At 39.3% G+C, this 26297-nt stretch overlaps 3 protein-coding genes across 3 annotated transcripts; all 3 read right to left on the reverse strand.

Annotated features, from left to right (window-relative positions):
* Nucleotides 1-41: 41 nt before the first annotated feature.
* On the reverse strand, nucleotides 42-12199 carry p4ha3 (prolyl 4-hydroxylase, alpha polypeptide III). The gene is made up of 13 exons (XM_085429217.1): nucleotides 11868-12199; nucleotides 11194-11348; nucleotides 10854-11077; nucleotides 7746-7895; nucleotides 7618-7669; nucleotides 7383-7540; nucleotides 6376-6552; nucleotides 4742-4806; nucleotides 4447-4606; nucleotides 4286-4348; nucleotides 3746-3814; nucleotides 2656-2752; nucleotides 42-2175 (listed from the first exon to the last, which is right to left on the reverse strand). Exons 1-13 carry the CDS (start codon nucleotides 12038-12040, stop codon nucleotides 2105-2107), a joined length of 1614 nt encoding a protein of 537 aa, XP_085285343.1. The 5' UTR covers nucleotides 12041-12199; the 3' UTR covers nucleotides 42-2104.
* A 2626-nt stretch (nucleotides 12200-14825) lies between these two features.
* LOC146654405 (odorant receptor 131-2-like) lies at nucleotides 14826-15820 on the reverse strand. The gene has a single exon (XM_085429121.1). It carries the CDS (start codon nucleotides 15818-15820, stop codon nucleotides 14855-14857), a length of 966 nt encoding a protein of 321 aa, XP_085285247.1. The 3' UTR covers nucleotides 14826-14854.
* Nucleotides 15821-23350: 7530 nt separating this feature from the next.
* On the reverse strand, nucleotides 23351-24316 carry LOC146654406 (odorant receptor 131-2-like). The gene has a single exon (XM_085429110.1). The coding sequence runs from the start codon at nucleotides 24314-24316 to the stop codon at nucleotides 23351-23353; it is 966 nt and encodes a 321-aa protein (XP_085285236.1).
* Nucleotides 24317-26297: the final 1981 nt, after the last annotated feature.

A 26297-nucleotide genomic window follows, 5' to 3' on the forward strand; every position in this document is an offset into this window, starting at 1 on the left:
ATGTATGTGACACACACATATGAAAGCTTTATTTGCAATCATTTTATTCAGAAGTGTATTTTATTGGCACAAAAGTGTTTTTTCTTGTACCCAGTGTCCAACAGTCCTTTAAAACAACCATAAGTGCAGCTTCAACAATGCATCCAAAACTGTTCAACTGTGTAAAAGCAAATAAACAATAGATTAAAAAAACAACCAAACAATATATATTACTGTGAAAAATTACAAATACACCTCCGAGCTGTCTACCAGTAGAGGGAAGCCCTGGTCTTTCAGTCAAAGCTGTTCACTAACACAAGTCTGTAATGCTCCCCCCCCCCCCCCCCTTTCTTGAATCTGAGATTAAAAAGACTTGTTATTACCTATGATTTGCTTTTTATGTTGCTACTTATCTGTATTTTCCATCAGTTGTGCAAACTCACTGACTTTAAAAAGTGTTCATTTAGTTCTCAAAACTTAGAAAGACCCATAAGGCTCTGAAGAATTTGTTTTGTGAGGAACAGAATCACTGTGTGCTCTTGACAGTGTGCCGAGGAAGACCTACGCATGACCTGATATTATGACCTCTGGTTATGTGAGCTTCAAATAGTTTGGACTTTACGCTTGCAGAGCAGCAAGTCCATCTGCAGCTATATTTGCTGTGGAAACAGTGAGAACCAGTGATAATGAGTACATCCAGAGTGCAGATTAAAACTCCTTCAGTTCTAAAAGAAACAGTAAATTTTAAAACAGACAGAAAGAAATGATTACTTTAAACCATTCTGATTATTGAGATGTTTGATTTGATGAAATAAAAATAATCTTTTTATTAATTTAAAAAATAGATGATTTAGATGATTTTTATAGGTAAGAAAATGAAACTAAATACCTAACCCAGCTTGTAACTACAGTGTTTTTTTAATATAGTAGTATTTAGTTATTCTTTAAATGAAATAAATTTGTGTTCTAAGATCTTTTTGCTTTGAGCATTTCCTATGACTTACACATGACAAGCAAAGCGTTATTAGAGCTTCAGAGCAGTCGAGCCTGTCTATCCATCATCTCCCTGGGAAAACAATCCTGCTCTTTACTGTGCATGCAGGAATGTGAAACAGGCTGGTTTATATACTTGGAAGTACTGTCTGTGTACACTGCGGTGAGCAAAGGTATTATTCAGAGATCCTTTCCACTCAAGCAGCAGGGCATCTCCAAAATGTCACATACATCCAATCCTGCTTTTCCTACCTCATATAGTGAATTTCAGCACTGTTTTATGATGGGTTATGACCTACTTAGACACTCATATCTGAATAGTATGCAGTCAGGATTGTTCATGTGAGTTTACACAAGTTCCAACATTAATGAAGAGCAGAATCTGAACCTCAACTCTCTACTCTTGCTGGTTCATTTGTTCCATGAGACATTCAGTTAAATCCAACCAAATTCAAAGAGTCTCCCACAGACAGCAATGACCACATCATTCAGCCAGCTGGGAATGTGCAGGCACATTCACAATTTCTACTTCCTTTGACTCACTGGCACCACCCTGAACTTCGAGCCTGAGCTCTGACAACATTAATCTCTGGTGACTCGGATTTTAACCTCTTGAAACCTGATTCTTTCTGAGACACTGATTATCTCTGTTGACTTAGTATTTATTATTAATTTACTATTTATATTTCAAAATAAAGTTTGATTTGTAAAAGCAGATCCCTGAGTGAGCCCAGTGTAGGAACAGGGCTGTATAAGATCTCTGTTTAAAGCTGTCAGGAGGTAAACAGCCTTGCACAGTGTACTAAAGCCAGCACAGTGTGCAAAGGCAAAGGCCTCTATCCATCTGCAGGAACTGGCCAGAAAGAGCATTTCGCCCTTGGGGGCTGGCTGCCAGATGCCCCACTCCTCCTCTGCCTCCTCCTCCTCCACCATGTCCACTGCAGCAGTGTCCGCTGTACACTCCAGGATCCCTGGGGCTTTAGGGCTCCAATCACAGATGCATGCTTCCCCAGCTCTCGCTGCCCTTGCTTGTGCATCAACTTTCCTGCTGCCTCCTTCTCTCTCCCTGTAGATGTGGCTCACAATTGCAAAGGCTTGCACTCCAAAGGGGCCCAGCAATGGCTCCACCCCTTCACTCTTGAGGATTCAGACTGCAGCGATGTTGGAACTCTTGACCATACTCATGGATCCATTTGTTTGCCACTGGAACACAAAGACAGACACAAATCATGTGAAATTATCTTCTACAGAAAAAAAAAACAGTATCATGAAAGTTTTTTTCTTTTTTTTTTTGCTGTTGAATATTTTCAACTTGTACTTGGAGTCATTGTACTTGGAAAGTGTAGCCTGGAGGTTAATATCTGGCGATATATATGGCTGCTAAAAACAACACCTTCACTAAATACTTCTGCAGCTGTTTTTCAATGATTAATATCTTTCTGTCAGCTTAACTGAGTCCTGAACACACGTGTGATGGCCTGGTTTCAGGCATCAGCAGATGTTTACATTCCAAGTGTCTGAACTGCTCTCTGCCACATCTCTAAATGCCTAATGGGGTACAGATGTGCACCAGCATATCAGGAGAGCTGAATGCTGGATAAGCGATGGTGACTGATTTGCTACTTTCCATATTTACGCTACTTTTTCACAGCCCTGTCACATCATAATGCACCTGGGTCTTACCCCATTTGTCTCCAATAAGTACGGGGCAGCCAGCATGCAGTGTGTCGTCGTTTCCTTCACCATTTCTGTGCAGGTTCCACCAGAAGATAGCAGCTTTCTGTGACATGAAAAACAAAACAAATCATTTTGAGTATCTTAAAAAAAGAAGTGTGGTTTAAACTATGGTCAGTAACTATCAGTTATTTTAAGTACTTAATAATAAGTTCTATAGTCTTAATTTTTGGCCTATATAATATTATTAAGTAAACAAGTTTAAAAAGTGGGTATTTTATTGCGTAAGTATTTTATTTTTCCTAAAAAAAAAAAAAAAAAAAGCACACTGGATTCTGCTGTTGTGCGAGGCAATTTGCTGACATGGTCCACCCTTAAACAGGATGTCTGCAAGTCAATACAGTCGCAGGAGGACGATATTACATCCTAGAGGTCAGTAAATGGTTTATTGTGTCTAAAAATGCTTTAAACCGTGCTTGGCATTCACAGTAACCACAGCAAACCAAATTTAAAACCTGTGGTAGATTTGGACTACCATGTTAGACCTTGTCTCCCCACGGCCATAATTAAAACACCAAAGGGGGAAATTTCTTTTCAAAGAGCATTTTTCAAAGACTTCCAGAGAGTTGAAGAATCAATGCCAAGGTGTTGGCATTTGAACACCTTGGCATTGAATATGCTGGCATTGTTTCCTAGTATTTTACTTTTTATGGTGGTGTTTCTTTTAATTTGTCACCAATGTGTATGGCTTCTCTTTCTTACTTTTTTTTTTCTTTTTTTGGTCACTTTATCTTTTTCTGAAGTTTGGACAAGAAATGAGTTCTAAGGTGAAAGGTTAAACCCCAGGAATGGCCTGTTAAACTTTACACTGCAGCTCATTTATCAACCAGAAAAACATACCAAAAAACAAAAGATAAAAAAAACCCTCCACTGACTTTGCAAAGTAAAGTAGTAGTGAAATAAAGTAGTAAATTCATCTCAAGGCTATTGTTTCTGTGATCGGACATTTAGTATTTTGACACCAAACTTATTTAAATGTGTAAAAGGGAAAAATATGAAATAAAAGTAACAGATACTAAGATATTTGCAGTGTATTTACCTCCACAACAGGAACGCTGAAGTTGGCGTAAATGAACGCTGTGGACCCACCTGCCTCCACCGGGCTGAGCTGTGGAAAAGGACATTCCTTCAGAGCTGTGTCTTGTGTTTACGTGCTCATGTTATGAAAAGCCGCTCTGTCTGCTGCAGTGTTTGAAGACTCATTCTTTTTCAATCACCACCCAGTTTTACTTTTATTGTAAGGACAAAAGCACTCAGCAGAAGAACAAATTGGTTACATGAACACAAATAAAGGTTCAAATAAATGTGTTCTCCCACCAAATATTTCCTGAAGCCACCGCATCAGGACAGATAAGAAGGTGACTGTGAGAGTTTGTTTCAAGTTTGTTGCGTGGCAGAATATCCCTAAAGTGTAAATGTAGTTACTGTTGTCAGTTTCTCAGGCTTGCTGTCCAAGTTGGCCAGGTTCTCCAAATGTGTTTATTTTTAATTTAGACTTTTGGACAGCTGAAAAAGAACTGCCAAAGAACTTTTAGCTACGGGGTCAAATAGGGTCAATAGATGGTTCGGCTTTACTCACATATATCATAAATGTAGCCACCCGATTCCCAGTTTTCAACTTGAACACGGGGCTTGAAGGTGACTGTTTTTACAGAAATGCAAACAGACATTATAAAGGCAATTAAAATATCCACGATCACCATGTAAATAAGTGCTAATCAACTAACGCAACAAACTTACAGTAGCATGGTCAAAATGAGGTTCATAATGGCCACCAATCCCATAATTCACCACCTGGAGGTACTCGCCGTATGGATGCTTCACATTCAGACCTGTGAGCAGTGAGATCCTCTGGTCCAACTTCCCAACAATAGACTGTGCTGAGCCCTTCAGCCATGCACTAGCAATAAAAGATATTGATTAATAAAATGATACGGTGACTGAAAAGAAATACCAGCTGCATGTAGTAGTAAACCTGCAGCAGATGTTTTTATTGTTATGGCAGTAGTAGAGTAACAAGAGGTGATGTTTGTACCTCTTACTGATCCGATAGTCTGCTGTTGCTTGTTTCTCTCCAGCTGCCACTACAGACCTTCTCAGCTTGTTAGCAAAGACAGAAAAAAGCATCTTAATTTTGCGAATGTTACAGCAGCCAAACTTTAATGCATCTAAGGATGGGTTTCCATTAATCCTTCTTTCTTTTTAGGGCTTCGGAGGAAAGTGAAGCAGAACCTGAGAAAAAAGCACCGCAAATATATTTGTGTAAACCACAGAGCTTCTCCGGTTTTCATGATTGTTTTCCAATTTTCCAACAGGTATACACAAACATTTCCATGCTGAGAATCAGTAGTGAAATATTCAACTCAATATATACAGTTCAAACAATTAATCACCAAGAAAACCTATTTAAACTGTTTGTTAACAGACCTGTATTCTGGGATCTAGCAACAGCAAGCTGGAAACCATGCTCCATTCCACTCTCTGCTCCAAACTAAGACCAGGGGCCTGTTTTCAATCAGCCTACAAGCTGACATAATGATGAAATAAGTACAGGGGTTTCCATCTGAGCAAGAGATGGAAAACCCACTGAACAATGCCAAAACCTCACAGAAACTATAGGGGCAGCAAATGTGTTATCCCACCAAATATTTCCTGCATCAGAAGACTGAAGAGCTCTCAGGACGATCCACTGCAGTAAAGTTTCACTTTACTCATTGGATATTAAGACTCAGCTATCGTGGACTGAACATTTATCGGCCCCAGCTCTGTTGGTTTATTTGGACAGTTTGAGGAATTCAGCCAAGTTTTTGTAGTAATGTATTCCTCTTTTCCTTAAGCTTTGCTAAACGTTTGGAAGCACGCCAACTCTTCCGCTATATGATCCCTCCAGAATCTTCCCAGTAGGAAGTCTGGCTTAGACGCCAGCAGTCAGAGGCATTTTGTAACACACCTACACACGGTCTAGATTCAAGTCTCGTCTTTGCAAAATTAAAGAATGATCAGCAAAAAGCACTAAAATTAATAGTACTCATTATGACCTACATTTCTATTCACAGCATTTTATATACATCTATATTAAAATATTAGATTCCCTCTACTCATGCATTAATTAAGTGTACCAAATTTTAAAAACGAAATGTATTAACTGTTTATAACAATTCAGCATTTGATGTTTTTCACCATCAAGAAACATGACTTAAAAGTTTACTCTGAATCTTTATCTGTTATAAATAAAAGCTCCAAAGGCCGAAAGATGTGTTTCGTTAAAGAAAAAACTTGTCAAATGATAATGTTTGTTAGTGACACACACATATACATATATATTGATTTAGTCTATTAGAACATCTATTATATGCTTCAGTTTGGCAGTCCCACACCTTAATGTGACTTTGCAAAGGAAAAAAGTGTTCATTTAGTGCTTTTGTTGATTTGACTTCTTGTTGCTAAGTTAACATTTTGCAGATTCATGTTTTGTGAGTCCCATGTGGGAAACCCCCTCCCTTTGTTGACAAGATTCTCCAAAAGTTTGGATTACAAAACCATTCAACAATCTGACGGAATCAACTAAAACACAAGACGTTAAGACACTGTTTGTTTGTTTTTTAATTCCCAAAAATCTAACGTATTGAAGGCACATGGGTTGTTTGACCACACGCGATGAGCACTCACTCCTGGCTGGGCGAGGCTCTTGATGTCTTCAGCCTCTGTGTCAGTAACAAAGTCATGGTAGAGGACCACATACGGCTGCAGGCTCACCACCTCCCGTTTTGCAGGCATCAGTATCAGTGCAGGATTGTTGTTGGTGAAGTAGTCACAGAAGAGTTGGGGATTTGCAAAATGCCTGCGCTGTAAGAAGCAACGACCATATGAAGTCTATTAACAAGATCAAAACATGGATATCCATCTACAGTTACTCATATAATGGATCTTGTCACCACATAAAAGCTTAAAAACAAAGACGACATTTAGAGTTTTTGCGGTGCTTTTTAAAGCCAAGAAAACATTTTACAGACCTAAAAATGTAGAAATTAAATGAAGTTGTTAGAGTATGCTAGGAGCGAAGCTTTATGACTTCAGATCGGCACTTTGGTCAAGACTTACATTTGTAAACTAATTTGATGGATTCATGTGTTTTTGGACAGAAATTAAGGATCCTCAGAGGATAAAATCAAATCAAATCACTGAGATTTTCCTCTGTTAGTACTGGTGGTGTTTTGGTTTTTTTTGTCAGCAGTATCTTAGTGTCAATTTCCATGTTTGTTGTTTTTATTTGATGTGAAGTTTGTGCTTGTGCTTTTATCTTGAAAGAGGCTATGTAAATAAATACGTATTTACTTTTGATGAAATAATTTCATGAGTGTGGCAGGCATGTTTCAGGTGAAAAAAGGTGAAAAAATAATTATTTTTATTGGCATACCGATGTGAAGATTTTAAAAAAGGCTCTCCAAAATTGCCTCAACTTTTATCTCACATGACATCTACATACACTGATGTAAATATTTAAATTGTAGTCCATGTAAAAATGAAAAAACAAAACATCCTCTTAAATAAAGTGCATCCTGAAACACTGAACATCCAGTGACATAAAACCCTGTAACTCAAGGCTACATTACTGTATATACATTTAAAAAGTTTGATGTGTTCCTGTCCTGATCTGCTCCTCATTATTGCAATACCTGAGAGCCTCGAGTCCGGCAGAGTCTCTCATAAGTGTCCCTGGTCCTTAAAAAACTGGAGGAGGGTCTCGTCAACCCAGTGCCTCTGGGTGGACCAGCAGCAACCAGGAGCTTCTCGTATTTCTTAACATTCTGCAAAACTCTTCCATTCATTGGATCTGAGAAAGAAAATGTGTAAACAGTCTGAGAGAGGGATGACACAGTTCACTGAGAAAAGGGGTTTTAAGAGCCTTACTGTGATGCAGTAACTCCTGAGATAGACTCAGAGCGTAGGAGACGTTTCCTGTCTGAGACAAGAAAAGGAATTCAGAGAAATCTAAATCATCAATCATGCAAATTTCCTCAGTCTGTCTGTTTACTTACTTTAAAGTGAGAAAAGGCAAGGTGATCCAAAGCATCCTCCAAAGTGCCTTCATTTTCAGGGCTCCACTCCTCTCCTGCTCCCCTGAAAAGGCGCGCAGACTCCTCCAACCACTGCACTGAGTGATAATAGTCTTCTTGTTCATAGGCCACCTGGGTACAATAACACCAAAAAAAACAAGTACTTCACAATTTAAACAGAGTCTGTCTAGAACTGAAGAGCTGAATACTGCATCCATGTCAGCCAGAATTTGTGAGGTTTTATGGTTGCAGGGATGATTTCAGTAAGGATCACACTAACAACTGTAAGACCAGCCAGAGTCAGAGTCAGCAGCCAGAGTCAGATAGTTTCTCATGATAGTCAGCTGATATATGTTTGTGGCTGGCTGAGCCATTTTAGCCATTTCAGCTTGACTTGAATTCTTTTCTTTTGGATTTACTGGGTTAGGATCTTGTTTCATTTTTTTGCATATCACCGCCATCCTTTTTCTTAGGGTTTACTCTTCTGTGTGTCCTGTGGTGCCTTGTACCTCCTCAATTCTTCTATATGTGCTTCTTGTTAATTGCTTTCCTTTGTTCTTGTTCCACACCTTTATGGCTATTTTTGCTTTTGTTGTCTCTCCCTCACCTTCACCCTATTGTCGGCCCATCTGTTCACCCACCTGTGTTTATTCCTTGTGCTCTTCCACTTTCAGTTTTTGTTTAGTCCCCCCTTTTATCCTGCGTGTATCATGTAGCAGCTTATGTTCTACAGCTGCCATCAAGGCCCAGTTTCAGAAACCTTTCGCAGCACACTGACACCTGGAATCAAATCTCTGATAAACACACACAACCAAAATAAATGAATTCCTTCTTTGTTCTTTCAAAAACTGACTTTGTCTTTTGAATTTCTCTTTTCCTTGGGTCTCATGATTTTAGAGAAGCTCTGCAAAATCTGATAAAGTACTACAAAGTGGTGTCAGCTGAAAGATATAATTGGGAAAAAAATCTAGGTTGCAGAGTCAATAAAGTAAACCTAACAGACCTCTGCAGCCTGATTCTCATCAGTGCCTGAAGCAAGTAGATAAAAAAATAATCTGGACATTTCTGTAACCGAATATGGGCGGTAGATTTGCATTACATGTAGGCATGTCTTCCACAGAGTGTGTCCCTGCATCACATTTTCATGTATGATGTGGAAATATAAAACTGGACTACAGCATTTTTAGATTTTGAAAGTCACAAACACTAAAGGTCTCCTTTACTTAGGTTCAAAGCAGTTTAGCAGTTGACCTGACTTGATGAAGTAGGTGCTGACTAAAGGGCTGACAGCACCCACACTGAAAGTGGGTTGTAAGAGACTCCTCCCGTCACAGATTACATCCACAACCACAGCTCCATGTGTGCTATTTAACCCCCACAAACACACACAGAAGCCCACCAACTCATCACACATGCTGAGTTAATCCACCACAGGTTTACACCCACATTTCACTCTTTAATTTAAGATCAGCTATTCTTAACAGAAATAGCCTAAAGAGCAATAAATGTGTAAAAATACTCAGCTGATGAGGTAATGAGCCTGAGGGAAGCGTCAGCTGGCAATTACCTTAAAGGGCCCTAAACCTCTCCCCACTAAAACTGAGACACTCAAATTTGTGTTAAATGTGTCTGGTTTTGAAGATCAGTTTAAAAACTACATGATAGCACATGCATGCAGGAGCTCTGTTATAGAGAAAACCCTAAAACTAAGCATCTCTGCTGACTGACCGCCTCACATAATTTCAGCCCTGGTACAAGTGAAGACAAGCTTCTGCAGCATGACTTAATGTCTTTTCCATACAAGAGTATGTCTCTCCCACACAGTGCCCTACCCTTACACATAACCACTGCATGAAAACAGTGGAATTTATTGTGGGGAAAATCTCCTTTTTTTCCCCTTCTATAGAATATTATATTCATCTGCGCATGAAAAGAATTCCCAGGCACACAATGGAAAGAATCCCAGTTTTCTAGTCTAGGTTCCCACAACAGAACTATTAACAAGTCTGGGATAAAACTGCAGCCCTCTGGAATGGGATGTTAACCAGAGTGAAAACTTTTCAGGACACCAACTTCCAAATACGTTAATTTCCTTCAGTGACTCCTCCTACCTTATGTTACTCTGACAGCTGTTCCAGAAAGAAGACAGATGTGTACTTGCACCACACTTCCTTTGTTGTGCTTTTAAGAAATACAGAGTTGGCACAAATACTGTATACTCTACACTGCTTTCATTTTATGCTTCGTCACATTTTATTTGAAAACATTTATAACACAGCTATATTTTCCTGTTTAAAAGAAAACAATAATCTTGCATTGTTAAAGATTAAAGCGGGTGGTGCAGCCAACACATACAGCTGAAGCTAACAGCTGCCTGTTTAGATGTCATCTCTACTAAATCAAGTCACTGAACCTTCTCTCTCGACTTTGTTTCTGGTATTGATTTTGGAGGATTTTCACTGCAGTAATCGGACAAATAATATGGCCTGCTCTGTGGTTAACTGCACTAACAGCCTGCCAAGAGGTTTGTGCACCACTTTTATGGTTTTCTCAGTGTTTGCACTAACTGAAAGTTAAGTGCAATGCCCCTTTACAGTCCACAGATAATTTAACTTCAAATTCATTTGTTCACTTCTGGCTCAAAAAACCCCAATATGGAGATGGTCAAAATGCCAGACTCAAAGCTTTAAACATCAACCCGCCAACCTTTGAATGATGTCATTGTGGCTTTATCCATCTTTTATGTAGGCTTAGGTCGTTATTAGATTCACTGATGAATGATTTGCCTTTCAGGCAATTTGGTAAAAATTACTTTTTGATCTAAAGTGTAAAACTTAGACAAATAAGACAAAATTGTGAACACGTATTTGTGTAGCAGTAGAAGATTTTCTTTCCCAACACATTAAGCATAGGAGGAGAACATACATGGCATCGCCCATCACATGACCAAACCCTGGGCTGGGAGCCAGACGTAAAAAAAGCTACATAGTAAAACAGCACCATTATTTTTGTTACTTAAATTTTCCAAATATTTCTGTTCTTTTACATGCAGGATTGTGTTTTTTCCAAAGTACATAATTTTTTCAGTACCTTCCCAACCAGAAAGCAGTCATCACCAGAGAGCTGGACAGATACTGCAGGCATGTAGACATCCACAGACTTGCCATTAGTGACTCTCTGGAAACGGCCCCTTACAAGGCTGGAAACTTGCAGAGCATATACATCCTGCAGCCTCATTAGCCCCTTAGCAGCCCCTTGGAGGTCTTCCAGATTGGGGAGATCAGCCTCTTCCTCCTCGTAACTGGACCTGAGAGCTGGACAGCAGAGGGGCAAAAAGGTGAATGGTGAGGGGTTGGGTGGTGACAGTAGAGGGGGGTGGATGCTTAGATATCATCACCAGATGTGTCTTTGAAGAAGGCAGTGGGGCAACCTTGTAGGTTCTCGAGGGCTTCATTGCTGTAGACGACATTCAGCCACTCTGAATGAAGACGTTTGATCAAAGTAAAAGCCACCAGAGGGTTGGCCATTGTGACCGCTGGGCCTTTGTAAAGTTCTGTGTGCAGGTTGGATACTTTGGCATAAAAACTGTGTGAAGATACAGAATTATTAAACAGGGTCTTCAGACTGGAAACAATAAAAACTCAATAATTAAAATGGCATTTTATGCACAAAACATTATTTTCACCAGAAGAAAAATTAGAAGCAATTCTACAAAAAAACAAACAAAACTACAGTTATTTGTATAAATTAGCGGGAGGTGACTTCGTTTTGTAACAGTGATCCTGCATACAACATTGTGAAATAAAGCCACGAAAACCTAGTCTATTTTTTCTTCTTTTTAATGACATACATATAAGGTTTATGTAGTTCATTATATGATCATTTCACTATCAAGCCTCACATCTGCAACGCTTGTTCTATTACTATTTACTATGTGTGTGTGTGCAGTGTCTCCCGGGTTAATTACCACCTCTGGAAAACTCGAACAAACCGAGATAACAATACCTATGGGGGTTTCTTTTAATTCTGTGTGATATTTCCAAGATACACATCGTTTAAATCCTTTACAATCAAATCTGTTTCCAGTGTTTCACCATTACTCACCGTTTGATGTCTTCAAGTCTGTCCAACTCGTGGTCAATGTAAGTTCTCAGGTAATCGATCAGCTTCCGTTCAACTCTGACCGCCTGCTTTACGTTCAGCAGCGATGTATACATTTCCCCTCTAACGACACTCAGGAGGCCCGAGAGAAAGCAAACAAGAACACAAAACTTCATCTCCGAAAGTGAGCTGTCCGCTCTCTTCCTCGGCAGATTCACCAGTTCTAATTGCGTCTCTCAGTTTTGCTGAACAGCACCGCTGAGCTTCAGCATTTGGAGCAGGCTCTCAGCTGATCTGAGATCAGCCTTCGCCCTCTGTTCATCATATCATACGTACAGCCTGGATTCATTCAGAACAATTAGTTTGCGCTCATGTACTCACCAACATCATCTGATTTATGGGGTTTCGCGGATGCTGATGAAATGAGTTCAGTTTTTGCAAATAATGCGATGTAATATATTTGCAATATTTTGTTTAGTTTTACTTTGAAGTCAATTTTCTAAAATGTGAAAATCAACGAGAAACCATCTGCTCTTCAAAAACTGAGTTTGGAATCACAGCGACATCTGCAGGACAAAGCTCTGCGCAACAACCAAGCTGCAGCAGCGAAGTGCCACAGCCTAAAAGACGGACTGCGCCTCCCTGGTGGTGATTTTTGATCAGTACAGTGGAGGAGGAGGAGGAGGCCAGGAAACTAGCAGTGAGAATGGAATAGATAAGGAAGTGTCAAAAGCGGAAGATGGCATGGAATATAATCTGTGCAATCTAGGCTAAAAAATAACTGATGAGAAGGAACTCAGTGATGAGGAGAATGGCTATGTTGAGGCTGTTGTCACTCAAAGAAGGGGAAATCCCCACCTGAGAATCAAGTTTGGCTTTCAGCTAAAAATGTCATCAGGATGATCACAGAACCAAAAAACCATGACGTATCCTGGACTGATGACATCAATTACTGCTTTGACCTATTCTTGACTGAGTCCAATAGTGTTTATTGCAATGAAAGTGGAGGGGAAACAGACTTATAAAGACAACTGAAAGCAAGTAAATCAGAAAGACATCAAAGCATACATGCCTCTTTTTATTCTGAGCAGTGTGTACCTTTCCAGAAATGAATCTACCAGCAGTGTACAGTATGGGATGCAAAGTCATTTCAGAAATTTTATTAACACAACAAATAGTGATAAAATATTTATTGTTATAATTTCTCTAAAAAAGAAAAAAAAAAACAGGTCACCTGCCTAAAAAGATCATCAAAGAGGGAAAACACAATGGGTTTCAAAATTTCCATGCAAATCTCACAGTAGATTTTAGAACTGATCCTGTGTTTAAAAGTATGCATATTTATTTATTTTATCTCTGTTGTCCTCTATAATAAAATTATTCCCCATTTGTTTCTTTATTTTTTGTTTTTTGTTTTGGTGGGGGGGGGGGGGGGGGGGGGGGGGTTCTTCTAAAGTGAGATTATGTGCCGAAAATATGTATCAAACATGCTAAATTATTAATATTTTTTTAAGTTTGACATTGCTGTAAACGATCTATTTAAATATTCAGCCTGCAGTTAAAAATGAGTTAAACCGAACCAGAACAAACTCAAATGTATTTAATTCATTGTAAAGACTATTTTAGTCTTGTGTAAAGATTTTCTTTTATTATTAATATGAAGATATTTTCAGATTGCCATTGAATTGCGATGCCATGTGCAGCAAAAGTAACAAGCAGGAGACAATGACTTATTGTAAAGTAAGGAAGGCTGTAACTGTGATATTAATGATGAAGAGATTCATCTGAAAAAAGGTGTTTTTTTCTCAGATTAAAAATTTGTGGAATTACGTTTTTAAGACTAATCTACAACAAATTTGTTGGGTAACCGAGAAGAAAATTTTTTATCTACTGCTGTAGACTTTCAACAGCTCTATTCTGTGTTCAGTTTTATTAACATCACGTGATAATCATCCTCAAAGAAATGCAGTAAACATCAAAGTCTGATAAGAAACAATATCATTATATGCATTCAAATGTTCTGCATCCAAATACTGTTGCAAGGATTTCTTTATAATACTGACAACATAAGATTTTAAACATGTGATTACTAAATGTCAAACTTATCAATAATGCTTAAATTAAAAGGTCAAAGCATTATGGTTCGCAAATTTCAGATTAAAACGGCAGAAAATGTTCACAAAGTACAGCTTTTTAAAACAGAGTGCAGTTTAAGATGATTTAATGATAATACTAACCAAAGTGTTTAAGAATAAAACTGAGATGATAAAGGCATTTTATCACAATTTTGTAGAATTTCCTTTCAGTATAAAGTGACATCTTTTAATAGTGCAGTTATTTTTTAACAAAAAAGTATTTTCTGAGATTCACTCTAAACTATTGTAGGTTAGAGATGTAATGGAGCTGTCAAACATTTATTAGTGCAAATATCTGACACAAACACATGACCAACATGAGGAGTTTCTTATTAAGATTTTAGACACCATTTATTAGCCTTTTTAAGGAAAAGAAGTCAAATCAATATTTAAATTACCACTGAAATTTTTTTTTAAATTTACTGTAAATATTTACTGATAATTACAGAGCCCCTATCATGAGCCAGATTCTTTGATCTGTGCAAAAATATGTGAAGGTAATATGAGGCTTTAAAAACATTAGTCAGACAAATAAACTGGATCTGTTAGATATATTTTTAAATATATTGCCTGTTTGTGTTTCCAGATTGAGCTTTAGAGGAGGAACAGTAATACAAAGAGTTTGTTTTCTCTCCAGTGTAACTTTTTCCACTTACTGTCATTTCATGAAGACTGGTTTTAGGTTATTAGTTTGTTCCACGTGCAGTATAAGAAGGAATCTGTTATTAGCCAGTGTGAATGGAAAAAATAATTACAGCGTAAAAAAAATTGCTCGGTGTTCATTCGGGCAACTGACAGACAGAGATGCAGATACTCTGAACAGGTTTTCTGCAGGAGTCTAAACTGTTTTTTTTTTCAAGAAGCAGACAAGCTGTCCTGCTGTTTGCTTCTGAAATGGGGCTTGACTGTGTCTAAGCAGCAGAGGAATGTTTTCCCAATGTAGCCCCTCAGACTGTGATCTCTGAAGCCGTAGATGAGCGGGCTAAGAAAGCGTGGGATTAGGATAAAACAGAAAAAACAGAAATAGGTAACGTCTTCTACTGGCCAGTTAGTGTACAGCAATATGAGAGTTTCAGTGATGGGGAGAGTGAAAGCCAACATGCACAGAAGCAGCTGAAAGCCGTGCAGCAGCACAGTGTGCTTGGCTTTATTCACAGATACTCTGTCCTGTCTCAGCTTCCTGGTTTCCAGCAGGATTCTCACATATGTGAAGAAGATGACAACAGCCACAACTGCAAAGAACATCACACTCACAGCAGTTCTGAATAATGCTTGGATTGGAGATGAATTGATAAATAAATTTTTGCAAAGTCGAGGTGTAGAGAGGACATCTACAGCAGGACGCTGCTTTCCGATGGAGTACTCGATTATGAGGAAAATGCAGCTTGTAAGCCACAGACAAAGATTAATGATCCAGATACGGCCTGAGCGCCAGGCGGCCGGGCGCTGCAGGGGATAGAAGATGGCAACATAACGCTCCAGGGACATTGCAGCCAGGATTAAAGGTGTGTTCTGATAAGTAACAGTGGATATGAACAGCAGAGGAAAACAGTAGAAAACGGGAAATTTTACCTGACCCATTACAAGTAGGAAAAGCAGCACAGAGGACAGAAGCTGCAGGGTGTCATTGATCAACATGTGGGCAAACAGGATGTAACGTGGAGTGTTTAGGAACTGCCTGTGAGATGCAAACACATGCAGCATGACAACAATGCAGTAGAGGAAGGTGCAGAAGAAGGGGATAACTGCACATACTTTGATGATAACAGACAGGCTTTTCTGGGAAGTTGCATTAAAAGGAAGTTCAGTCAGATTCTGCATTCTGCAGCTTTAAGTTGCAGCACACCTGTTAAAAAAAAAGCACAACTTAAACTTCCATATACAGAAGATAAAATAAAACATAATGCATACTATCATTTACATTTACAACAGAAATTAGCTGCCTCATGTTAATAAAATAATCAGTAAAGTCAAATCACCCTGTAATACAAACCATTTACCCATTAAAATGAGACAGTGCCTCGCTCACCTAATAACAATGACTTTGTCTGACAGAAGAGCTCAGATTTCTCTTCTTCTCAGCACACAACATGTTTTCAGCAATCAAAGTGTCAAAGATGGTCTTCTCTTGTCTGATCTGTTTGGCATCGGTTATCTTATGTTTGACTCAGTGCTGATTCCCCAGAGATATATTAATTTCATGCTATCGTCATTAAGCATCATGGTTCTCATTAACTACAGATTACTGTAGGGAAAAGGATAAAGCACCTTTTATCACAGGATCCATGAAAGGAAGTTAAACAGACAAGTGATTCTATATCGCAAGGCATCCAAAGCAGCAGTTGCAACAGTCAAATTAGGAAAAATGTTCTCAATTTGTATTTCTACAAATTGTTTTTTCCTTTTCAGAGCACCAAGCTCCATCTCCACCTCCAGTTTCATGCGTCCTCTTCTCCTCACCTGCAGTGCATCGTAAGTAATTAGCTCACCTGTATTTAGGACCAGCTCACACCTCCAGTCTTCACCAGTTTGTCAGCTATTCTTTAGCAGTAAATCAGCCTCAATGCTTCGTTTAAACTTTGTAACATCCTGTGTTAACCTATTGTTCTCTTTGTCTTCAGTCTTTGGCATTTCTGGATCACTACCCACACTAACCAGTTCTTTTCTTGGATTTCCTGGTGCAGATCTGCTACCCCCGTGACTACTCACCTGCCCATTGCTGCTGCCAACCCATTGCTCATTGGAAATCTGAAAAGGATCAAAGAACTCACCTGCCTGCCGTCCTGCCCGCCGACACACACCCAGCAATATCCTCGATATTTCTCAGTGCCTGCTTATAACCCTCCTCTCCTTCTGTTACAGTTGCTGCTGCACCTGCATGATTACCTTTCAATGCCCTGCTCTTATCCCAGACCTCTTTGTGTTGAATAAAGATTTCAGTGTTTGGAAATCTTGGTCTGTTGTGTCTGCTTTTGGGGTCCAACTCTCTCTCTTGGCCCTCACATTACACTGACTTTGTTGAATGGACACCTTGCAAATGATCATGGTTAATTGGGCCAGCTGTTTCTTGTATAAACTGCGGCTATGTCCACACGTACCCGGGTATTTTTGAAAACGCAGATTTTTCTATGCGTTTGCACCTTTCGTCCACACGTAAACAGCGTTTTTGGTCACTGAAAACGGAGATTTTTAAAAACTCCGGCCAGGGTGGATATTTTTGAAAACTCAGTTTTTGCATTTATGTGTGGACTAGAAAAACGGAGAAAACGCAGCGTCAAAGGTGTGCGCATTTTTTGACATCACACTGTGCGCCACGTTATTGTTTTGGTGAAATGAATTTCTACAATACTGTTACTGTTAATTCTACTCTCTGCAGTGTTTAAATGCTTACAAATACACACAGTTACTGTCCCTCCACACATACGACTCGGTTCTGCTTCTATGCCCCAGCTTTGTTTACTTTTTCCCACCGAGGCTTCTAGACTTCTGATCAGTGTTGCCAACTCCTCAGTAAGGAAAATCGCTATTGGCTGTCCTAAAAGTCGCTAGAAGTCGCTAAATGACGTCATCACCTAATTTGCATAATTGGTCATGCTAATATAATTGTAACCTACGCTGTTGGAGAGAGAAATAACATCGTGGAAGAGACATAAAGTGAGCAAAAAACGTCCTAAATGCATTTAGAACTACAAATTAAATTTCTTTTAGCAATTATTGTTTTTTAATGTCACAATTCCAACCCTGCTCCTTTATCCGGGCTTCGACCGGCAAAAGTGACCCGAAATAGGCACTCTGGTGGAGTTACTTTGTGTGTGTGTTTATAAGTAGTTTTAAACCTTGTGATCCACAAAACAGCATAACAGTAAAAGAAGAACTGACTGGTTACAGACAGTGCGGAAGCAGCGGCTTCGCTCATGCGCGATTCACTTGCAGTTTGGACGCATAGGTGTGAACATCTCCTGCAGCTGGGGGAGGACTATCCTCCGCCCGTGAGTGCTTTAGCAGGTGAGGTGCCCACGGCAGCACCGCTGCTTGTTGAGAGTAAGAGCAACACGCTCTTTCACGTCAAAAGTCGTCAAAAATAAGTCTCCAATAACAGCAGAAAAAGTCGCCAGATTTGTCGCTAGTCGCTTTTGAGAAAAAAAGTCGCTAAGGGGCCTGAAAACTCGCTAAATATAGCGACAAAATCGCTAAGTTGGCAACACTGCTTCTGATTGGCCAACATTTCTGCACGGTTAGGAATATATTGCCACCTGTTGCTTTGGCATGTTCATAGCAGTGTTTTCCTTCATTTCTGCGTTTACGTGTGGACGGGATTATTTTTTAAAACGAAAACGGAAAATCGCCGTTTTCAAAAATACCCGTGTAAGCATGGACGTAGCTTGTGAACGTCTGGGCGATGGCATTTGACCACATTTATGTACAATTAAATTTTAAGAATGACTGTGGAAGTCAGTGTAGAGACAGTTTGTGATGTGGGGATGTTGGTGAGGCCTCTTTCATAGTGAGCCTGTCAGTGTAGGGTTATTGAAAGGTTAATTTAAGGCAGACTTCTGTATCATTTTTTATAATTATTTTCTACACGGTTGCATCAAAGTATTTTTAATTTGCCTGTTCATAGTTTTTCCTTTTAGTTTAATCTAGCTTTTAGGTTTAGTACGCCTAGTTAATGTTAATATGAAACAAGTTTACTATATCATCATATTCACTCTGAGCTAAGAGTAAAACATGGGCCTTTAAGTGTTTCTTACTAACAATGTAATAAAGCAGGACTCATTTTGTGCCACATGCAGTGCAATTTTACCTGGACCAGCAAAGCAATTCCCTCATAATACTGTCAGTGTTATAGTCACAAAGTTTACATTGTCTTGATGCATGTTCAGTCATCCAGGTATGGAAACCCCCTCTAAATTATTCTGTTTATCTGGATGGGAGAAAAGTTTTGTTGCTCAGCCAAATGACTTCTTCAGTCTCAGCTGACTGCAGGTTTCTCCAACTTTATAAACAATACAAATTCAACAGTTGCTGTGAGTGCCACTTATATTACTCTGTTTCCTCTGCTTTCCAACCCCAAAACACACTGCAGCAAAATCTGGTCCAAGGATCTGGCCTCTAATATGGTAATATAGCGTATGCTGTTACAGTAAGTGCCAGGAGGATTGCAGTGATTTATACATCAGGGAAACCAAACGACCTCTGGCTAAGAAGATGGCACAACACAGAAGAGCTAACTCGTCAGGCCAGGATTCCGCAGTCCATTTACACCTACAGGCCAGTGGACAGTCTTCCAACGATGAGGATGGACACATGAAAAGAGAAAGACCATCTCTGAATCGAGGAGGGGCCTAAGGGTACATCTTTCACCATCTTACAGTACTGTGATTGCAGCCATTGAATACCAGTCACTCTCTGTGAATGGTACTCATGGCCATTGATCAGTGGTGACTAATCAATTTGCATTTTAATGATCAATAAACTGACCTTCCACCCATTATTAATCAGTGGTGCCGGTTTCAGTCATTATCCAAATGTTCTGTTTATAAAGTTGGGGAAACCTACAGTCGGCTGAGACCGAAGAAGTCCCCTGGATGAATAACGAAATGTTTCTCCCACTGAAAATGTCACGACCAGATGAACAGACTCAACTTTTTGGGAAGACCTTTGGGAAAAGTCTTAAGGTCTTCCAGTTTCAAGATTAGCCTCTTCCTCCTTGTAACTGGACCTGAGGACTGGACAGCAGAGAGGCAAAAGGTGAATGGGGAGAGGTTGGGTAGCAACAGCGGAGATGAGGGGACAGATGTGTCTTTGAAGAAGGCAGAGGGGCAGCCTTGTAGGTTCTTGAGGGCTTCATTGCTGTAGACAACATTCAGCCACTCTGAATGAAGAGTTCTGATCAAAGTACAAGCCACCAGAGGGTTGGCCATTGCGCCTGCTGGATCTTTGTAAAGATCTGTGTGCAGGTCAAATACTTTGGCATAAAAACTGTGTGAAGATACAGTATTGTTAAACAGGGTCTTCAGACTGAAAATAATAAAAACTCAATAATAAAAATGGCATTTTTATGCACAAAACCTTATTTTCACCAGAAGAAAGGAACAAAATGAAAAAAAAAAAGATAAGAATGTATTAAATTAACATCTGCCAAAGTCCTCCATGGGCAAAGTATCAATTAGAATATTAGACTGATTTAAGGAAACCCGTATCTCATATAAATACCATAAATATTGAGCTTATTCCAGCTCAAACACTGCAAAAATCCACCACAATCTGTCACGGCCAAGGCCGAACCCGACAACCAGGCTCAAATGCAGATCATACACACAGGCACGGACGAGCGTAATAAACAGAACTTTATTTCCTAGGGCCTGACTACGGAAGAGGATTAGGGCCACTGGGGGAAAAAATAATAATAAAAAAAAAATTCTGAGATTAAAGTCAGAATTCTTTTTTTTTTTTTTCTCTCCTCTCCAGTGGCCCTAATCCTCTTCCATACCTGACAAATACTGTGAGCTATGAGGAATAACATGGGACTTCAATTACGGTGGTAAACAGGAGTGACGCTAAACTATGAGAAACACTAGATTTACGAAAGCACCAGAGAATTGTGACGAGGGGATATGTACAGGGGCAAGGGGCAGGAAATATGACCTGGAGGCTCTGAACACTAGAATGAGAGGAGACAAGTTTTAGTGACCGAGTCTGTAAATCCTGGTGAGTGTGAACCATAAAGAAACATTCTTACTTTGGCAGGTGGAGGAATGGCAAGGAAGGGGTGAGAGGTCCAAGTGAGCAGTCTTTGGTCTACAGGAGATGGTAGTCTGATTGAGTACTGTGACAGGAGGGCAGGCAGGCGAGTGAATCCGAGAGGTGCTGTGACGCAAAGAGCTGCCAAGCACAAACCAGCTTCAGGATGAAAGTGTGTATTGCCAGGAGATGGAGGTGGCAGACAACAGGATAGCTGATGGAAGAAAAAGCACAGGTTGAAGATAATCCTCTTGCAAACAAAATCTCTTTCAGTGAACCACTATGGTGACCCGCACTAACTGTGATTAGCTGAAGGCTTAGCGAAGAGGAGTGGTGATCGCTGGTCTTAAGTATTGGCAGCTCAATTGCCAGCAGGTGTGGAGACATGCAGGAAAGCAGCGAATCCACCCAGGGGTGGAACTGTGACTCAGTGGAAAAACCCCAGCACTCACCCAGACCACGACACAATCAAGCCAAAGTTTGATTTCTCATGACCAAAAGATTCCTTCACAAAATTAGAAACACTTCCACAGAAGAACTATTGAGTCATTTGTATAAATTAGCGGGAAGTGACTTAGTATGTTTTGTATCAGTGATCCTGCATCCAACATAGTGAAATAAAGCCACAAAAACCTTAAATCTATTTTTTCTGCATTTTTTTAATGATATCATACATATAAGGGTACGGGCCTCTCCATTGACTTTAATTGCGTCTCTCAGTTTTGCTGAACAGTACCGCTTCTGCATTTGGAGCAGGCTCTCAGCTGATCTGAGATAAACCTTCGCCCTCTGTTCATCATATCATACATACAGCCTGGATTCATTCAGAACAATTAATTTGCGCTCATGTGCTCACCAATATCATCAGATTTATGCGGTTGTCAAGGATGCTGTTTCTGATTAAATGAGTTCAGTCTGAGCAAATAATGCGATATATTTTTGCGATATATATATATATATATATATATATATATATATATATATATATATATATATATATATATATATATATATATATATATTTGCAATATTTTGTTACATTTTACTGTGAAGTCAGTATTTTAAAATCTGAAAATAAAAGAGAAATCATCTGCTCCTAAAATCAGTTTAAAAACCGTGTTTGGAATCACAGCGACATCTGCAGGACAAAGGCAGTGAGCCTGAATGAGCTGTGTGAGATTGTACAAATGTGTAACGACGCACTATGTCTATACACTTGCAGTAAAGGCAAACTCACAAAGCTACACTGGTTTCAATTCATCTTTGCAATATATGCATTCAAAAGTTCTGCATCCAGATACTCCTGCAAGTATTTCTTTTTAATACTGACACCATACAATTTTAAATATTTGCTATAAAGTCCAACTAACTCACAGAGAGCCAAAAAGCATTTAGAGTTACCTTGAATGCAACTCAGTCCCTGTTAATCATAAATCCTCACTGAAAGAATGAGAGGACGTGTCCCTTCAAACGTCATTAAAGTTACGTTAAATTCACTCCCACAATTGAGTAATCTTGTCTGATGGTTCTGGCACAGATTTTTAGTCTCTGCTGGTTTATGTTTAACAGCCTTAGATCTCTAAAACATTTGGGGTCATGATTGTTTTCACAGACAGTCCGAGAGATTTAGCCAGTTCATTTTTTGAATCTTATTTACATATTAAATTACTAATGTCAAAATTATCAATAAATCCTTTGCTCAAAAGGTCATTTTCACTAATTTCAGATCGGGAACATTTTCCCCAGTGCTGATCAAGACAACTTTTTAAACCAGAGTGCAGTTTAAGATGATTTCATGATAATGTGTTAAAAAATGAAACTGAGATGATGAAGACATTTTATCACAATTTTATAGAATTTCCTTCCAGTATAAAGGGACATCTTTTAGTGTTGCACTTATTTTTTTTTTTAACAAAGTGACAAAATTGAAACAAGAATAAAAAAGTATTTTCTGAGATTCGCTCTAAACTCAAACAACTCTTGTAGGTTAGGGATGTAATGGAGTTGTCAAACATTTATTAGTGCAAATATCACACTTTTAGTCAAACATGCAATCTGACACAAACACATGACCAACATGACGAGTTTCTTATTAAGATTTTAGACACCTTTTATTGGCCTTTTTAAGGAAAAGAAGTCAAATCAATATTTATGTGCTCAAATTACCACTGGAATTTTTTTTTTTTTTTACTGTAAATATTTACCTGATAATTACAGAGCCCCTTTCATGAGTCAGATTCCCTGTTCTGTGCAAAAATATGTGAAGGTAATATGAAGCTTTAGAAACATATTAATCAGACAAATAAAGTGGATATCTTAATTTAGCATTTATATATACATGTATATATGTTGAGCTTTAGAGGAGGAACAGTAATACAAAGAGTTTGTTTTCGCTTCAGTGTAACTTTTTCCACTTACTGTCACTTCATGATATTAGTTTGTTCCACGTGCAGTATAAAAAGGAATCTGTTCATGGCCAGTGTGAATGAAAAAAATAATCACAGCATAAAAAATTGCTGTTCATTAGTGTTCATTCGGGCAACCGACAGACAGAGATGCAGATACTCTGAACAGGTTTTCTGCAGGAGTCTAAACTGTTTTTTTTTTTCAAGAAGCAGACAAGCTGTCCTGCTGTTTGCTTCTGAAATGGGGCTTGACTGTGTCTAAGCAGCAGAGGAATGTTTTCCCAATGTAGCCCCTCAGACTGTGATCTCTGAAGCCGTAGATGAGTGGGCTAAGAACGCGTGGGATTAGGATAAAACAGAAATAATTGAAAAAGGCAATGTCTTCCACTGGCCAGTTAGTGTATAACAATGTGAGACTTTCAGTGATGGGGAGCGTGAAAGCCAACATGCACAGAAGCAGCTGAAAGCCGTGCAGCAGCACAGTGTGCTTGGCTTTATTCACAGATACTCTGTCCTGTCTCAGCTTCCTGGTTTCCAGCAGGATTCTCACATATGTGAAGAAGATGACAACAGCCACAACTGCAAAGAACATCACACTCACAGCAGTTCTGAATAATGCTTGGATTGGAGATGAGTTGATAAGTAAATATATGCAAAGTCGAGGTGTAGAGAGGACATCTACAGCAGGACGCTGCTTTCCGATGGAGTACTCGATTATGAGGAAAATGCAGCTTGTAAGCCACAGACAAAGATTAATGATCCAGATACGGCCTGAGCGCCAGGCGGCCGGGCGCTGCAGGGGATAGAAGATGGCAACATAACGCTCCAGGGACATTGCAGCCAGGATTAAAGGTGTGTTCTGATAAGTAACAGTGGATATGAACAGCAGAGGAACACAATAGAAAACGGGAAATTTTACCTGACCCATTACAAGTAGGAAAAGCAGCACAGAGGACAGAAGCTGCAGGGTGTCATTGATCAACATGTGGGCAAACAGGATGTAACGTGGAGTGTTTAGGAACTGCCTGTGAGATGCAAACACATGCAGCATGACAACAATGCAGTAGAAGAAGGTGCAGAAGAAGGGGATAACTGCACATACTTTGATGATAACAGACAGGCTTTTTTGGGAAGTTGCATTAAAAGGAAGTTCAGTCAGATTCTGCATTCTGCAGCTTTAAGTTGCAGCACACCTGTTAAAAAAAGCACAACTTAAACTTCAATATACAGAAGATAAAATAAAACATAATGCATACTATCATTTACATTTACAACAGAAATTAGCTGCCTCATGTTAATAAAATAATCAGTAAAGTCAAATCACCCTGTAATACAAACCATTTACCCATTAAAATGAGACAGTGCCTCGCTCACCTAATAACAATGACTTTGTCTGACAGAAGAGCTCAGATTTCTCTTCTTCTCAGCACACAACATGTTTTCAGCAATCAAAGTGTCAAAGATGGTCTTCTCTTGTCTGATCTGTTTGGCATCGGTTATCTTATGTTTGACTCAGTGCTGATTCCCCAGAGATATATTAATTTCATGCTATCGTCATTAAGCATCATGGTTCTCATTAACTACAGATTACTGTAGGGAAAAGGATAAAGCACCTTTTATCACAGGATCCATGAAAGGAAGTTAAACAGACAAGTGATTCTATATCGCAAGGCATCCAAAGCAGCAGTTGCAACAGTCAAATTAGGAAAAATGTTCTCAATTTGTATTTCTACAAATTGTTTTTTCCTTTTCAGAGCACCAAGCTCCATCTCCACCCCCAGTTTCATGCGTCCTCTTCTCCTCACCTGCAGTGCATCATAAGTAATTAGCTCACCTGTATTTAGGACCAGCTCACACCTCTAGTCTTCGCCAGTTTGTCAGCTATTCTTTAGCAGTAAATCAGCCTCAATGCTTCGTTTAAACTTTGTAACATCCTGTGTTAACCTATTGTTCTCTTTGTCTTCAGTCTTTGGCATTTCTGGATCCCACACTAACCCACACTAACCAGTTCTTTCCTCGGATTTCCTGGAGCAGATCTGCTACCCGTGACTACTCACCTGCTGCTGCCAACCCATTGCTCATTGGAAATCTGAAAAGGATCAAAGAACTCACCTGCCTGCCGTCCTGCCCGCCGTCACTCATCTCCATTGACACTCACCCAGCAAAAGCCCCTCCTGGATACTTCGTACTTTATTCTTCACGCAAACTCTGACTCAACACTTCTCCCAGCAATATCCTCGATCTTTCTCAGTGCCTGCTTATAACCCTCCTCTCCTTCTGTTACAGTTGCTGCTGCACCTGCATGATTACCTTTCAATGCCCTGCTCTTATCCCAGACCTCTTTGTGTTGAATAAAGATTTCAGTGTTTGGAAATCTTGGTCTGTTGTGTCTGCTTTTGGGGTCCAACTCTCTCTCTTGGCCCTCACATTACACTGACTTTGTTGACTGGACACCTTGCAAATGATCATGGTTAATTGGGCCAGCTGTTTCTTGTATAAACTGCTTGTGAACGTCTGGGCGATGGCATTTGACCACATTTATGTACAACTAAATTTTAAGAATGACTGTGGAAGTCAGTGTAGAGACAGTTTGTGATGTGGGGATGTTGGTGAGGCCTCTTTCATATTGAGCCTGTCAGTGTAGGGTTATTGAAAGGTTAATTTAAGGCAGACTTCTGTATCATTTTTTATAATTATTTTCTACACAGTTGCATCAAAGTATTTTTAATTTGTCTGTTCATAGTTTTTCCTTTTAGTTTAATCCAGCTTTTAGGTTTAGTACAAAACAAGTTTACTATATTATCATATTCACTCTGAGCTAAGAGTAAAACATGGGCCTTTAAGTGTTTCTTACTAACAATGTAATAAAGCAGGACTCATTTTGTGCCACATGCAGTGCAATTTTACCTGGACCAGCAAAGCAATTCCCTCATAATACTGTCAGTGTTATAGTTACAGAGTTTATATTGTCTTGATGCATGTTCAGTCATCCAGGTAAGGAAACCCCCTCTAAATTATTCTGTTTATCTGGATGGGAGAAAAGTTTTGTTGCTCAGCCAAGTGACTTCTTCAGTCTCAGCTGACTGCAGGTTTCTCCAACTTTATAAACAGTACATATGCACAATGCCTGAAATGAGCACCACTGACAA

The sequence above is a fragment of the Rhamphochromis longiceps genome, linkage group LG14 (genome assembly GCF_057381845.1).
Source record: "Rhamphochromis longiceps isolate RC_006_pf linkage group LG14, R_longiceps_female_GT1.1, whole genome shotgun sequence".
NCBI lineage: Eukaryota > Metazoa > Chordata > Actinopteri > Cichliformes > Cichlidae > Rhamphochromis > Rhamphochromis longiceps.

Bases quoted from the DNA above. Each gene is read 5' to 3' on its own strand.
- p4ha3 (XM_085429217.1), bottom strand. From the start codon at position 12,040: ATGAAGTTTTGTGTTCTTGTTTGCTTTCTCTCGGGCCTCCTGAGTGTC. The intron at 4,807-6,375 runs GTGAGTGCTCAT...TTTGCTAACAAG, and splicing joins AGAGCCTCGCCCAGCCAGGA to CTGAGAAGGTCTGTAGTGGC. The intron at 4,607-4,741 runs GTACAAACATCA...TTTTATTGCTAG, and splicing joins GACTATCGGATCAGTAAGAG to TGCATGGCTGAAGGGCTCAG.
- LOC146654405 (XM_085429121.1), bottom strand. From the start codon at position 15,820: ATGCAGAATCTGACTGAACTTCCTTTTAATGCAACTTCCCAGAAAAGC.
- LOC146654406 (XM_085429110.1), bottom strand. From the start codon at position 24,316: ATGCAGAATCTGACTGAACTTCCTTTTAATGCAACTTCCCAAAAAAGC.